We start from the raw sequence: 15,243 nt of genomic DNA, 5'->3' as shown, positions 1-15,243 counted from the left end.
ATTACTATAGACCCAGATACCCGAGTAAAGATATGGGTCCCATTATGCCAGGTGCTGCCCAGACATACAGTGAGACAGTCCCTGCCCCAGCTGAGATCAGGGCCCCAGTGTGCTGTGCTGCACAGACACATGGAGACACAACCACAGTCCCATCTCCTTCTGCATACAGCACCCACATATGAGCGTTCTAATTCCCAAAAGGTTAACATGCTTTGAGCTGCAGATAACACAGAGCTGTGTTGCAATTTGACTATTTTCTCATTTAATGCTAGTTTATGGCATTACATTTGTGAGAGCAGTGAAATCTGGTGGCTATGCAAGGTACTACAATGTATAAAATGCAGTAAAATAAGTCTTTTTATTTGCTAATTTGCTGCTTTGTGGTGTAAAGGGCTTGGCAGTTTTAATTTTTTTTTTTTTTTGCTTTGTCTTAAATAGATCAGTAATATCAATTTTTGTAATTTTTAAAAAAGTTTTATTTGGTCAATATTTTTGAAATATAAGTTGGTTTGTTTGGGGGAGTTTTTGGTCAAAAATGACCTTTTCTCAACATCAATATTTTTCATTAAAAATAATTTCTTTTTAAAATTTTCCCCCTATTTTTAGCAAATTTTCCCTTGAGCATTTATTGTTTATTGCTTTCCTTTTGCAAACAAATTTTTAAAAAAATGTGAAATAATTAAATAAAAATCCACCATGTGCCTAAACTGCCAAAAACATTACAATAGCCTTATTCTGACAATGAAAGATTATAAAATGTTGATAATTTATTAAAAATGGGAAATGAAGAGAGGTGGTTAGAAATTACAAATGATTAAAAATTCACAAAAATCTGAGAAACGCATAGTTGTGGTTAGCAACGTTCTGATTTTTTTTTTTGTCAGAAAATGCCAACTCCTCGAAACTGAAACTGTTCAAGAGCCATTGTCAGCTTTCATGAAACACCTGATTTGAAAAACATTGGGTTAAAAAGGTTTCAAGGTTGTCAAGGAGATGCTGAAGGAAGGATAGTCAGAAAAGCAGGAGAAGACCCAGGAGAGCTGAGGAGATGGCAGAGAGACCAGATCCAGGAGAACAAGGATGTGAAAGTGTCCCTCCCACTGAGCTAGGTGGAGAACAAGGGAATTAAAGTACCGGGCGTGAGAGGCAGAAAGCAGAAGAGGCAACGGGGGTGAAGGAGGAAGGGGTGGAGCCAGGGAATCGATGATGGTGGAAGGGGAGACAGTGGGAGGAAGAGCTGTGTTCTTGCTGGGCCAGAGTCAGTGGTGCAGTGTTCACGTCCATGAGATGCGCCTTTGGCCTTGGGCCTGCTTTGCACACGCATTTACCTGAGCTGAAGATACACATAGCTGGTTTGAGGATGCACGTACATGTCTCCTCAGGCACATCCGGTCCTGGAAGTCTGGCCCGAAGACTGAAACCCAAGGCAGTGTACCGGTCTGTTACAGGAATGAGTGTCTCTAATGCCACTGTTTATAGCGGCATGGCTTCCTTCTGGCAAATCCATTTGAATTCAGCACTGCAGGTTTCAGAGTGAATCCGATTCCCTTTTATCACCCCGCAGCTGTTCATGTCGGCAGGACCTGTTACTGGGAACCTGTAAAACAGAGGAGAAAGGAAGTCAATGAGCCAAATTCAGACCCTCTGTAACTCTGCCTAAATCAATGGAGTTGATTACATCAGGGACAAATTTGTCCTTATGTGCTTCGATTAAACGAAAGGAACCTAAAGTAGTGGGGTCTTCATTCTAATCCAAAGGGCAGTTTGAATTCTTTCATGAGCTCTGTGTAATCCATGCTCGCGCAGGGTCTCTCTTTGTCCCTGTCTAGTGGCTACACCACAGACAGAGGCTTATGAGGCTGCTGCCAGAGCTAAGCAAATCATTGATTTTTTTTCAGTTTGGGAGCTGACCTGAAAAATACAATAAAAATAAAAAATTTGTTTGGTTCAAACCAAAACTGATTTTTGCCTCCTAGGTTTTTCTTTCTGGAATGAAAAACTGAACAGGGAAAAAAATCATTACGAGTTGAAAAACAACCCTACATTAAATGAAATGAAGATAGATATATATTAGTCTTTGTTTTGGGAACTTTTACATCTTTTCTTTTTAATACACATCGCTAAATTTTGAAACAATGCATCATTTCGAAATGAAAAGTTGCAACACTGCATTTCAAACAGTCAAGCAAACCATTTAAACATTTTTTGAGGGGGGGGGAATTGACAGCCAAAACTATTGGCTAATTTGTGTTGACTTCACAACTAGGTTCATTGCCCCCAAAAATACATTATTTTTTCCAGTGAATTTACTGGTCACTGACAAACAGTCACCGTTGTTGTTGCTAGAGTCCGTGCGCTCACAGAGTTGGCCCTGGTGCGGAAGCAATCTTGCAGTTTGGTTTGTTGAGATGCACGGCTACATGTGCTCAAGGCCGAGGAATAGCTAAACCAGAGGGTGCCATTACATATGCTTTTTAAAAAAAAAAAAAAAAAATAGCAACCACTGGGCAACACTCACAGAGTTTGGTCTAACATGGAGCTGTCCACCCAGGTCCAGTTCTTCTCTGGAGATGTAACCCGGAGCCCGAGCCAGACATGATATAGACCCCGTGTGATGTTCTCTATGAACGCCTGTGGGGTGAAGACAAAGGGTGAGTGCAACCTGCTAGAGTTCTAGGATTCTTTGCTTCAGCCAGCAAACTTGGCAGACTGTTCTCAAAACAGGCACTTAAGTATTTAGGCCCCATCTGCACTGGAAGTTCTTCTGTTGTTATGTCCCAGCGTTTCTACCATCTGTGTAACAGCACCGTGGGAGCGCTCATGTAAACGGGGCTCAGGGCTAGATGACACAAGTGTCTCCAGGAATTAGGAGCAGAAGTAACCGTGACAGTCACTTGTCACCCCATTGACCGGGACTGATGCTCCTAACTCCCTTTTGAGCTTCTGAAAATCACACCCAGAGTGGTTAATATACCTCTCTACCTCCCGCCTTGCTGTTCCCCATGCTTGGATCCTGATGGGGAAGGAGCATCCATCAGCTTGAGACAGGAGGAGGAATAAGCGGAGGCAGGGGGACAGATGGGGTTGGGGCTCTCCCGGTTCTCCAATCCCCCTGTTGATGGGGAGCAAAGCATGTGGGAGCTACGCCAGCTGTAATGCTGCATTAGCATCCTCAGGAAGAAATCCCCTTCACCTCTGGCACATCTGGGACCATGTAACCAGTGACCCACTCCAGCAGAAGTCTAGCCCCCTCTGTTTTACTTTACCATCTCCTCCCCGTCCTGGATCACTAGCTTTCGAGAGCTCTTCGCTGAGCAGTCAGCACGGCTCTCGTTCCAGGTTTTGCTGTCTTTGGAAAACCAGTAACACTTTCCCCTGTGCGACAGCCAGTCCATGGGGCAGAGTTTGCAGCTGGAGCCGTCTGGAGAGAGATGTGGCGAGACAGAGCATTAATGATTGTTAGCCCCAGGGAACATGCTTACAACAGCTCAGAGAGGGTACAAATCCCACTGAGTTAGGCACTATCGGTGATCCCATCCAGAGACTTTCTCAATATTTAACAATGAGAGCTGGTCAGAACATTTTTCTCAAAACCCTTTTTCAGTACAAAAGCTGTTTCAACAAAATGTTCTCACGAAACCGTGTCAATTTCGAGACATATTCTCACAGAAAAAGAAGTTCCAGAAAAACAAGTTTTTTTTATTGTGGAAAATGTTCCGTTCCGAACATTTCAAAATTTCACTTTGAAGTTCATTTTACGGATTCTTATTTTTATACGATTGGTATAATTCTTTACATTGTTTCATGCCGTGTCATAATAAGTTGAAAGAGTCTGTGATTTAATTTTATAATTCCTTAAGGGCAGCTGCTACTTTGTGCTGATCAAAAACAATGTTGATAAACTGCAGAGGGTTCAGAGAAGAGCCACGAGAATGATCTAAGGATTAGAAAACCTTTTGCACAGTGATAGACTCAAAGAGCTAGAGCTACTTAGCTTAACAAAGAGAAGGTTAAGGGGTGACTCGATCACAGTCTGTAATTATCTATGTGGGAAACAAATATTTCATAATAGACTACTAGCAGAGAAGTATAACGTGATCCAATGACTGGAAGTTGAAGCTAGACAAATTCAGATTAGAAATAAGGTGTAAATTTTTACCAGTGAAGGTAATTAACCATTGGAACCATTTACCAAGGGTCGTGGTGGATTCTCCATCGCTGACCATTTTAAAATCAAGATGGGATCTTTTTCTGAAAGATCTGCTCTAGGAATTATTTTAGGCAGTTCTCTGGCCTGTCATACCGGGCGTCAGACTAGCTCAGGGGTTCTCAAACTTCACTGCACTGCGATCCCCTTCTGACAACAAATATTACTACACGACCCCAAGAGGGGGGACCGAAGCCTGAGCCCTCCCCAGCCTCACCGCCCCGGGAGGGGGGACCAAAGCCAAAGCCTGAGACCCATCACCCAGCACTGAAATCCTCAGGCTTCAGCCCCGGGCGCTGGGGCTTGGGTTTGGGCTTCAGCCCTGGGCACCAGCAAATCTAACGCCAGCCCTGGTAACCCCATTACAATGGGGTCGCGATCACTTCAGGGTTCTGACCCCCAGTTTGAGAACTGCTGGACTAGATGATAACAGTGGTCCCTTCTGGCCTTGGAATCTACGAATCTATGCTTGAAACATCTGGTTGTCTTTTCTTTTCTAGATCAACAGGTCTCCGGTTTGCGTTGTAATGAAACAGTCTGGCACTTTGTGTCAAACTCTTTTCATTGCATGGCAAAGAGGAGACACTTTGATCTCACTGGCAAACTGTTTCACTGTTTAATTATGACACAAAGTGGAACAGTTTCAACAGGAGAGATTTCCCCTACAAGACTCAACAGCCCAGGGTTTGGGGCACTCAGCTGGGAGAGCTGGGTGCAATCCCCAGTTCCAGATCAGGCAGCATTCAAACCTGGGTTTCCCACCTCCTGGCAGAGGGCTGTAAGTGGGCATAAGAGAGACACGCTACCAGCCAAAATCCTGTAGCAACCCCAGCTGTCCTTTATGCTACACACCTACAGGGTTAAGTGGCAGCTGGGAGTGGGTTTTGAGGATCTCAGCAGTATCGAAATGTTGGACTTAGTCTCCTCGATGGCAGTTAATCATCTAAGTCCCTTTGTGGATCTAGCCCTAGGGTCCTCACTCAGCGTTACGCCCATCACTATCGCTGCCCCCTCAACCGTCACCCAGAACCACCTGGGCATTCCCAGCCCCAGGCATCAGCCACAACTAGCCCGACACGCTCAGCCTCAGCCATACCCAGCTGCCTCCGCGCTGCCCCTGATCTCCACTCCTCTCGCAGGCCGGAGCAAAACCCGAAGGATGCCCTCAGCCCCGACAAAGCAGATCCGCTTGGTTCCCAGACCAGGGGCTGTGTAACAGGCAGACGTGCTGCTCTGTTGTTACAAGAGAGCGTCTGAGGTCACTGCTCAGGTTTCTGTGTGAGGGTTGGGGGAAGCCGGGATGCCTAGGGCTTTCTGGTAGTCGCTGGAGGTGGGAGTGAAGGCCTCAGAGACCGCTGGAGTGTGTTTCTGACAGTGATGTAGGCAACGTGACTGTGCCTTTGGGTGGATGGATACTGGGTACCTTGATGAAATCTTTACGATCACTAAATACAGTCTTTCTTGGAATTCATTATGCTAGTATCATAGAACAACCTGTCCTGCTCACTAGAGCTGGGGGGGGCGGAAATCTCAGTAAAATTGCCAAATTATGCATTTTTTTTGCACTCAAGCTGTTCACAATTTTGGATTGAATTCTTCCACCAATCGTTTTGGCCCCCCTACGTTGTTTGTTTTCCGGAAAAAGACAAAATGGTTCATTTCAGCCATATCAAAATGTGTCATTTCGACCTCTCATTTTGAAACAGTATTTCAACTTCCAGTTTGGCTATTATAAAAATAAATACATTTTAAAAGGGCAAAATACCTCTGAAAAATGAAAAAAATAAATTAGTGTTAGGTTGACAAAATGAAGCTTTTTCATTTTTTTCCCATACATTGAAAATCTTCCAAAAAATGCAGTTTTGGTTTGAACCCTTGTTTATTTTTTCTCCCTCCTGCCCCCCTTAGCCCTTAGTTTTCTTGGTTCAGCCCCTGTAACGAAAAATCAATTATTCGCTCAGCAATCCTGCTCACCCTGAGAATTGCCCTGACTGACCCCTAGAGGTCACTGTGCCCCACAATCCCCACTGAGAGGCGTCTGACCAGCAGGGCTAGTTGGCCAGCAAACATTGTCCAAGTTAGATCACAAAAGTATTTGCTTGTCTGTCTGTAGCCAGCACTTCCCACCTTCCCCTGACGCCTCCAGACAAGGAATTCAGGCACCCAGTGTCTGCCCTACCTCCGGCCACTGCTGGCACTGGGGAGACTTGGAAAGAAATTTCCTTCCTCTGAGCCCACTTAGATGGGGAAGGTCGGAAATGGCTGTGTCTCCTACCCCTGGCCAGTGCTTTCTCTGATGGCCTGGCCTCACTGGGATCTGGTGCCAGATGCTAATATCCATGCTTCTGCTCCACCTCCGGCCTCCCTCCCGTTGCTGGGGAAGGGGAAAGATGCCCCAGGCTCATCTTCTCCTGGTCTGAGGTTGGCGGAAGGAGACCTTCTCTCAGCAGCACCACTTCTCACAGACCCATAGAAATGTCGGGCTGGACGGGACCTTGAGAGGTCATAAAGTCCAGTCTCCTGCGCTGAGCATGACCAAGTAAACCTAGATCATCCCTGGCAGGTGTTTGTCCAGCCTGATCTTAAACACCTCCAGTGACTGGGATTCCACAACCTCCCTAGGAAGCCTGTTCCAGAGAGTAACTCCCCTCAGAGTTAGAAAGTTTTTCCTAATATCTAACCTGAATCTCCCTTGCTGCAGATGAAGCCCACTGCGTCTCATCCTGCCTTCAGTGGCCACAGAGAACAATTGATCCCCGCCGTCTTTATAACAGCCCTTGACGTATTTGTTATCCTTGGAGGAAAGATGGGAGAAGATCCCCTTCTTGCCTCCCCCATCCACAGTGCCCCCCCCTCTGGCCTCGCTGAGTGAGAGAAAATCTCCATGGCCCCCTGAGAACTGGGATGGGAGGAGGAAAGAGGCTAGCAGGCTGGCCTGCCCATAGCCTGCCTCCTTCAAACAGGCCCCTCTCTACCTGCACGGTGCATGGAACATGCCAAGGGGCTCAGAGCCACAGCGAGCCACAGTTACCTGCTGAGGGGCTCTGGGCTGAGTGACACAGACCCTGCTTCAGGCGAGACACCAAGTCCTCCAGGCTCCTGTTGCATTCTGTGCCGGGGGAGTTTCTCTGAGCGACACTGCTGCTCTCGGGGACCGATGAGACGGCGCCAGTGTCCGTCTGCGGGGAGCGGCCCTGGAAAACTTCCAAGCAACAGCCAGGTGAGCGGTCGTTCCTGTTGCCGTTATGGCTGCAGGAGCTTGGGTTGTGCACTTTAACGGTCACTGATGTACGAGCGCCCAGGGGCCCCTGGAGTCCCAGGGATTTCCCGAGGTCCCTTGTGCTGCACAGCAGCTGCCCCTAAAGAGCGCTAATGGCCAGGGCACCCATCCAGACCATGCAGTCCTAGGTGAGCAGCTTGGACTATGGGGGTTTCCCCAGGGCTGAGGCAGGAACAAGGAACAGGGTGAGAGTGCAAGAGACAAAGAGGATACCTGCTTCTTGGTGACTGGCACTGGGGCTTCTGCCAGGGGGCATTGCGAGGGAGCAGTTTATGACCAGGAACCAAGATATCTATCTATCTATCCCCACGCACACCCTATCTCTCTATCTCTCTATCTATCTATCCCCACGCACACCCTCCCTCTCTATCTCTCTATCTATCTATCCCCACGCACACCCTCCCTATCTATCTATCTAGTAAATAAACAAATTGCACTAGGAAATACCCTGGGATCCGCATTACCAATCTCTCCTCCAGACAGGAAACTGACCTGCCAGACCCTGAAATCTGCCAGCGCCCCGCAAAGGGGTAAGGAATTGGAATGATCATCACGATTTAGGGATCTGAACAGTGAGAATGTGATGACTTGAAAAATCACCAAGGAGCGTCTGTTGACCCTGGTAGGTACAGAGGTGATGGAGTGTGGCAGGAAGGAAGGAAGGAAGGAAGAGCTTTGCTCATGATGAATATTCTAATCCATTCCATGTTTTCCTTCATATCGTGATGTTGAAAGTTCTCTTCCAGGGGTGTTTGACCCAAGGACAATCAGTGGCCTAATGAAAGCCAGTGGGAGCCAAGCAACCTCCTTCAGGCTCAACAAGAGGAGCAATTAAGCCCCCTTCTATGGCAGAGACAGCTGCAGGCAGCAGAGGTTACCACCCATTGCAACAGGCCACGTGGGAAATCAGAGCTAAGCCAGGTGGGCGGAGAGGTTTCCTGGTTGGAAACGCAGGGGCTAAGTCATCAGTTGTAGCCTCCATAGGCGCCGACTCCATGGGTGCTCCAGGGTTGGAGCACCCACGGGGAAAAATTGGTGGGTGCTCTGCCCCCCCACCTCACCTCAGCTCCATCTCTGCCTCCTCTCCTGAGCGCGCTGTGTCCCCACTTCTCCTCCCAGCACTAGCCGCTGCAAAACAGCTGTTTTGCGGCATAACAAGCTCTGGAAGGGAGGGGGGAGGAGCGGGAATGTGGCGCACTAAGGGGAGGAGGCCGGGAAGAGGTGGGGCCAGAGCGGGGATTTTGGGGAAGGGGATGGAATAGGGGCAGGGAAGGGGCGGAGTTGGGGCGGGGACTTTGTGGAAGGGGTTGGAATGGGGTCGGGGCAGGGGTGGGAGGGGCAGGGCGGGGAGTTGGGGCGGGCCCGTGGGCAGAGGGGGGTCGGGCAACCACCGGTGCCAGCAGAAGTCGGCGCCTATGGTAGCCTCTATGTGTTGGGGATGGGGGGGAAGCCAAGGAGAAGCAGTTGTGAGCATGACCCCTGAGAGGAATCACAGGGACAGAAATTCTTGGGCACCGAGCTCAGTGGAGAGGCAGGCTTGGGGATTTCTGAGCAAGGAGACTTCCTGCTGCTGTTTGTTTCTCCTGTGATTAGAGAAACAGGACTTTATGCACATTTTTTGTAAATAAACAAGATGACACGAGAACAGACCTGACTCATACTGATTTCTCCTAACGGCAACAGCCCTGCAAGGCCATGAACAGCAATAAACCATTCGAACCAAAGGGGCAACAATATCTGACAAAGATCAAATTTCCCCCCAACTGGATGACCTGAGTTTCAGGAACCAAGCTCAGTCTGGACCTTGTTCTTGTAGCACTTTGCCCAGGCTGTGATGAAGCGTCCAGTCATCTACTGACAAGTGGAGCAAAACCTCAAGGGCACCATGCCGGGACAGGAGAATTGGGGCTACATCGCTGAAGAGTTACTCAGCAAACGGATTCTCCGTTTCCAACATTTAGAAATTTGTTTCCATTCTGAATTGGAATGAAAAGTCGAAATTTTGACAAAACTTCCCGCAAAATTTTGACGAAATTTCCCGCAAAATGGAAACTCTAAAAAAAACCTCCGTTCAGAAACAGTTGTTTCGATAATGTCAAAAGGTTTCACCATGGTAAGGTAAAAAAGCATTTCATTATGACAAGTCAAAACATTTTCATATCGTATGCAATATGATGTTAAACGTGTAACATTCGGAGATATAAATATATCATTAACATTTAGCTTTTTATGGACTATAAATGTAGAAACAAAATGAATCAAAATGGGAAAGTCAAAACGAAACATTTTACCTTATCGGAATGAAACATTTTGAGCTTACTGAAACCAAATAAGTCAAACTGAAACATGTTTACCTCATCAAAACAAAACATTTCAACATTATTGAAACCCAAGGAGGAAATTTAAAGATTTATTTGGATTGTTTCCTGGTGACAATTTTATTGACACTGACGCGTTCCCCCAAAACTCGTTCGGTTCCGATGCACCTGCATTTCCCAATGGAAAGCCGATCCAGTGAAAATTTCCCAGCCAGCCTCTGTCACAAGGGACCTGTTTCAATGGATAGCAGGCCATGAGCTACTCACCCTGCATGCCCAGTGCAATTACCGCTGTAGCCAGGATCACGTCGCCAGCCAAAGCAATCCACAGAACGAACCCGGGCCAGTGTGAAAATCCCCGGAGATCTGTGAGATGCAATATTTAGTGAAGCACTTTCTGTAGCTACTTAAACAAAGAGGCGTGTGTGCTTATCTGGCTTTCTGTCTCTCTGGCCACTCGGGGGGATGTCTACACTGCAAACAAAAACGCGCAGTGCCAAATCTCAGAGCCTGGATCGATTGCCTCGGGCTCGTGGAGCTTGGGCTGTGGGATCAAAAATAGCAGTGTAGACGCTCTGGCTGGATCCCAGGCTCTGAGACCCTCACAGGATTTCAGAGCCTGGGGTCCAGTCCAAACCTGGATGTCTACACTGCAATTTTTAGACCTGCAGCCCGAATCCGTTGGTCTGGACACTCAATGCCATGGGTATTTCTTTGCAGTGTAGACATACTCCTGACATTAAAGGCAATATGCTGCTGGAGCCAGTTGTAAAGCCGTCAGACAGGGATATGCTATTCTTAGGAGCCCCCCCATTGACCAGCTGGCCAGAGTGTTTGACTGGTATTTCCAGAGCAATGTGAAACTATTGGACAAGTGGGTCAGATTTCAGCAGGGGTTTTAATCTTCCTGTCCCCACCGCAGTCCCGTCCAGTCAGCCCAGGAGAAAAGCCGCTGGCACCAGAGTGATTTGGGGCTATCTACCAAACAGACATATGATCCATTGCAGTTCATGGGCCAGATTTGAATTGTATCCAAACATACTGCTCCTGACTCGTGCTCAGCATTCCTGCTTGTTGGCTTAGTCCATGCTCTCAGCGCTGGGCCACGAAGCAGAACCCTTCAGCATCTGTTCAGACTCCTCATGTCCTTCTCTTCGCTATGGGCTGGCTCGACTTGCCATCACTGGCGATGCTGAACATAACAACTTGGCTCAGAGGTGAGAGCTGCTCTGGCAAGGAGGATAGGTACTCCTCGGGCTGAGCCTCCCACACAGTCATCGGGCTAACTTTGTTGTGAGTTGTTGTCAGTTTCTGGTGGTGTGAACCCTGATGGAAATTCTGCTGTGGGAACAGGTGGCAGCCGCACAAAACATCCTCCCCCACTGGTGCGAAGGGGTGAATGCACACACACACACGCACACGCACACACACACACACTCAGAGACACACGTGCGCACACACATACACACACAGGCAACAGGCTTAGCTGGCAGGGAGAGAGATACTTTAGAATTCCCTGCCCCAACAGTGATGAATTTGGCCCACTGCCCTACGATTAATGCGCTCTGGATTTTCTTTGAGCCTTTGAGCTGAGAGAACTAAACAGTTTCTAAATCCAGTGACGTTTCACTTGCTAGTAAAAGGGAAGAGAGTCATTTCTCGGCAGCCGGTTCAGATGTGAACACATCTAATGGCAGCCACTGGGATAACCTCACTTTGTCCTTCTGGTCCTTCCACCCTTCTACACAACTTCCATCCATCCCAGCCCCTGCCGGACTCCCTAGCTAGTTTTATTTGCAGCCCCAAAGCCTGTCTCTGCCGTGCTCGCCCTGCATCACCTTGCGCTGGCTCCTGATTCGGATCTCAGTTGCACTCACTGAATTCAGAACAAGAAGTGAGAGCAGAACCTGGGCCTGAGTCCGAGGACTGCAGTGGGGTCACCGGGTTTACACTGGGCTCACCGACATCAGGAACTTGGCTCCTCCCTCCAAATTCAATAATCAAATTCTGCTCACTGAGTCTCCCAGGGTGTTTGTGCTCAATTGTCACCCTGAACTTGCCCCTTCCTTCTTTTCTCACTCCCAGCTAATGTAAACCAGCCAGAGGTCCGTGGGAGTCAGCAGGCCTGATCCCCAGCTGGTGTATCAATATAACTTACTGAAATCCCCCAGAAGATGTATAAAAGCTATTACATTTTACTGCCTTGGCATGTGAGTGTAAATGATGAACAAACCAAGTGTTCTGTGTTATGCCAAAGAATGGCAGATACCAGGAGAAGCTTTTCCTATGGCAATGAGCAGCGCCTGGCAGCTAGAAAACTGCTCTCTGAACTCTGCCGGCTAAACTTTAATAAACGCAAAACGCATGTGTGGAAAGCAGAATCCCGAACTTAGGACAAATAGGGGGAGAATAAAATCGAATACACTTACCGTGGTGCTTAGGGGGAGAGGGTTGGCTGGTGGGGGATGCGTCTTCCAGAACATTTATATCAGCGTAGATAATTTCCTCAGTCATGGTCCAGGCAGCAAAAGAAGGCAGCACCCAGCAAGGGATGCTGTGTGGAAGGGCAGCCGCTGAGATATACGTGCACACCAAGGCGAGCGATGCCTCCAAAATCAAGAAGTAGCATCTGTCAGGGGCTGGTGGATTTCCTTCCTATCTCTGCGCTGGGGATTTCCTTCATTAGCAGGTCTCACATCCTTACCCAAGAGCAACTGACACCAGAGGGAGAGGCAGTATTAGAACCTTCGGGGTGCCAACAGAAAGCCGTCCAGTTGGGCAGCGAGCCCCCAGCACGAGAAATTCTGCCTTCAAAATGGCCGTGACAATAAAGTGTTCAAAGATTCAGTGGCGGTTTCCTGCTGGGCTTGGCCATCTTGAATCCAGACACGTTGCCCTTTCTTCCCCAATGGGTTTGGGATGGCCAGGCCCATGCATTGATGCTCCCTTGTCTACACAGCTGGTGCGTTCGAGGGACGCTGGGCGTGAATCCCCCTTCGCAGGGGCGACTGCTCTGCTGGAGCGAGGTGAACTTGAGCGTGAGTCACAGCCGTGTAGAACCAGGTGTTAAGTCACCGGGTTCCCACAAGCAGCGGGGGCTGAGTTTTGAGGGGTCCTTCTCACCTTTATACGCCCCCGAGGGCCCTGCAGCCGTCCCCGCTCATGTCAGCATCGTGACGACTGACTCGATGGCCACCCAAAAACAGCAGGGGTGGAAGTTCAAGTTAAGTTTCCGTTGCACCTAACTCAGCCACCGCTCTGCTGCCGCTGGGCCAAAGTGTGGCTTGGAAGCGAAGAGGCCAACGACTGGGCCCGTTCTGTGGAGAGAACGATTGTTATTTCATCTTTTCCCCAAGGCCCTGGCACTTGGCGCTCCCCAGAAACGAGCTGTGCCCCTGCCTGCCAGCACTGGCCACGTACGCTCGGCTGTGAGACACCGAGCGAGGGTCGCCCACGGGCCCAGGCGAGAGGAAGGATGAGGGTAACACTAACAGGTTCCCACAGTTGCTCAGTGTATGTGTGAAGGTCGTTGCTTATGCAGCTGACAGCCCAGTGAGCTATTAGGAGGGCTTAGAATGAGGCAACCTGGTGATGGGGTTTGGCCACCATGCCCCAGGCATAAGGGAGAAGGTATATTCGCGGCCACTCCCCTCCCTGCTAACTCAGTGGTCCCAAAGGCAGCCGGCTGTGGGAGCTGCTTATGTTCACAGCTACAGGCCTTGGCAAACCCCTTCTCTGCTCAGCTACTGGACCTGCCTGCACCAACCTGCTGCTGGAGACCCCTCCACGGCTTTCGGGGAGAGGGGAGCATGGACGAAATGAGCAAGAAAAGACAAGAAGGGAGGAAAGGCAGGAAGGAGAGAGAGCAAAGAAGACTCCAGACTCCTTGATGAGCCGCTGTTCCATTTCCAGCCTGCAGGGGAGCCCCAGTTTGGGACAAGCGTGCTTGGGAAGGGGGTTCCCCAGAATTGGGAGTGTCCCGGAACAAGAAGAACTCTGGGGCGCAGGGCAAGCTCATTAATCCGTGCAGACCGCATTCACCCCACGGGGGTAGGTAACTCCCTGGGAAAGAAAACTACGCGCAGAACATGAATGGCGTTACCAGCTCTCCCAGTGGCAGGACTGGACTGAGGTGCCTTGGCAGAAATGTGGGTGAGATGACCCAAGGCTGAGACATCGGGGGGCCTGTGCATTGGGATTGATGGGCGCAGCAAAGTGACATTTGTGTGGGAGAAGCTGGCATCTGCCAACTCCCCAGGCTTGGCTCTAATCAGCCCCTGAGTGAATTCACTCACATGAACATTTTAAGAATAAAATGCAGATTCTTTCAGAGGCAGCCCTGCCAGTCACTGGCCAACAGGAACTGTGGCATCAGCAGCCCAGATTTTTTCTCTTATCAGCCAGAACTCATTCTGCTTTCCATGGAAGGAAAGGCGCTGATCCAGGACGCAAGGGATCGAGGTACCCACCTCTGCCACAGGCTCTCTTTGTGCCCTTGGGTGAGACACTTAAAGTGGGCTGTTTCCCTTTAAGAACATAAGAACGGCCGTACTGGGTCAGACCAAAGGTCCATCTAGCCCAGTATCCTGTCTGCCGACAGTGGCCAATGCCAGGTGCCCCAGAGGGAATGAACAGAACAGGGAATCCTCAATGGATTGAGGATCCATCCCATCACCCATTTCCAGCTTCTGGCAAACAGAGGCTAGGGACACCATCCCTGCCCATTGATGGGCCTATCCTCCATGAACTTATCTAGTTCTTTTTTGAACTTGTTATAGTCTTGGCCTTCACAACATCCTCTGGCAAGGAGTTCCATGGGTTGAAAACCCGCCAACCTTTGTGCCTCAGTTTCCCTTCTGTAGACTGGTCCTCCTGTTGAGAGAAAGTGTGGCCTGGTGGCTACTGGAGAGGGACTCAGGAGGCCTCAGTTCTGCCAGCTGGGTGACCTTGGGCGCCACTCTGTGACTCAGTTTCCCCATCTATAAAATAGGGATAATAACACTGGCATTCCTTCGTGAAGCGCTTGGTGCTCTATGGATGAAAAGTGCTACCTAGGAGCGAGGGATTATTATCAGTCTATGTGAGAGGCTTAGATAGTACAGTGAGAAGGGACTGAGTCTGTTCTTGCGCCTTCGGCCTGGCAATGTGCTTCCATACTAGTCATTTCCCTAGCGCTAAAAGCAGGCAGGATTTTTAGAACAGACTCAACTAGTCTGCTTCAAGGCCTGTTTCTATGCAGGTATTGGTCAGTGAGAGCTGCGGTCTGTCTGGAAATTACCTTACCACACACACTGCAACAACAGCGATTGACCCCGGCTAACCCACAAATGACCTTATGGGCTTGGTTTTTTTCCTGTGCTCTGTGCACCATCCTTCCACTTGCAATAGGTGAGGAAAGATGTCGTCTCTCAGATCTAGCTTGTGATGGCAGCCCCCTG

At 49.1% G+C, this 15,243-nt stretch overlaps 1 protein-coding gene across 1 annotated transcript; it reads right to left on the bottom strand.

Annotated features, from left to right (window-relative positions):
* Window positions 1-1,189: 1,189 nt before the first annotated feature.
* On the bottom strand, window positions 1,190-12,319 carry LOC141998656 (killer cell lectin-like receptor subfamily F member 1). Its single transcript, XM_074971529.1, has 6 exons — window positions 12,235-12,319; window positions 10,073-10,171; window positions 7,239-7,409; window positions 3,267-3,421; window positions 2,519-2,631; window positions 1,190-1,597 (listed from the first exon to the last, which is right to left on the bottom strand). Exons 1-6 carry the CDS (start codon window positions 12,317-12,319, stop codon window positions 1,474-1,476), a joined length of 747 nt encoding a protein of 248 aa, XP_074827630.1. The 3' UTR covers window positions 1,190-1,473.
* Between the last annotated feature and the right edge of the window lie 2,924 nt (window positions 12,320-15,243).

This window comes from Natator depressus, chromosome 14, assembly GCF_965152275.1.
Source record: "Natator depressus isolate rNatDep1 chromosome 14, rNatDep2.hap1, whole genome shotgun sequence".
In the NCBI taxonomy this organism is placed as follows: domain Eukaryota; kingdom Metazoa; phylum Chordata; order Testudines; family Cheloniidae; genus Natator; species Natator depressus.
The sequence above is the reverse complement of the archived record's forward strand: the minus strand, read 5'-3'. Positions and strand labels throughout refer to the sequence as shown.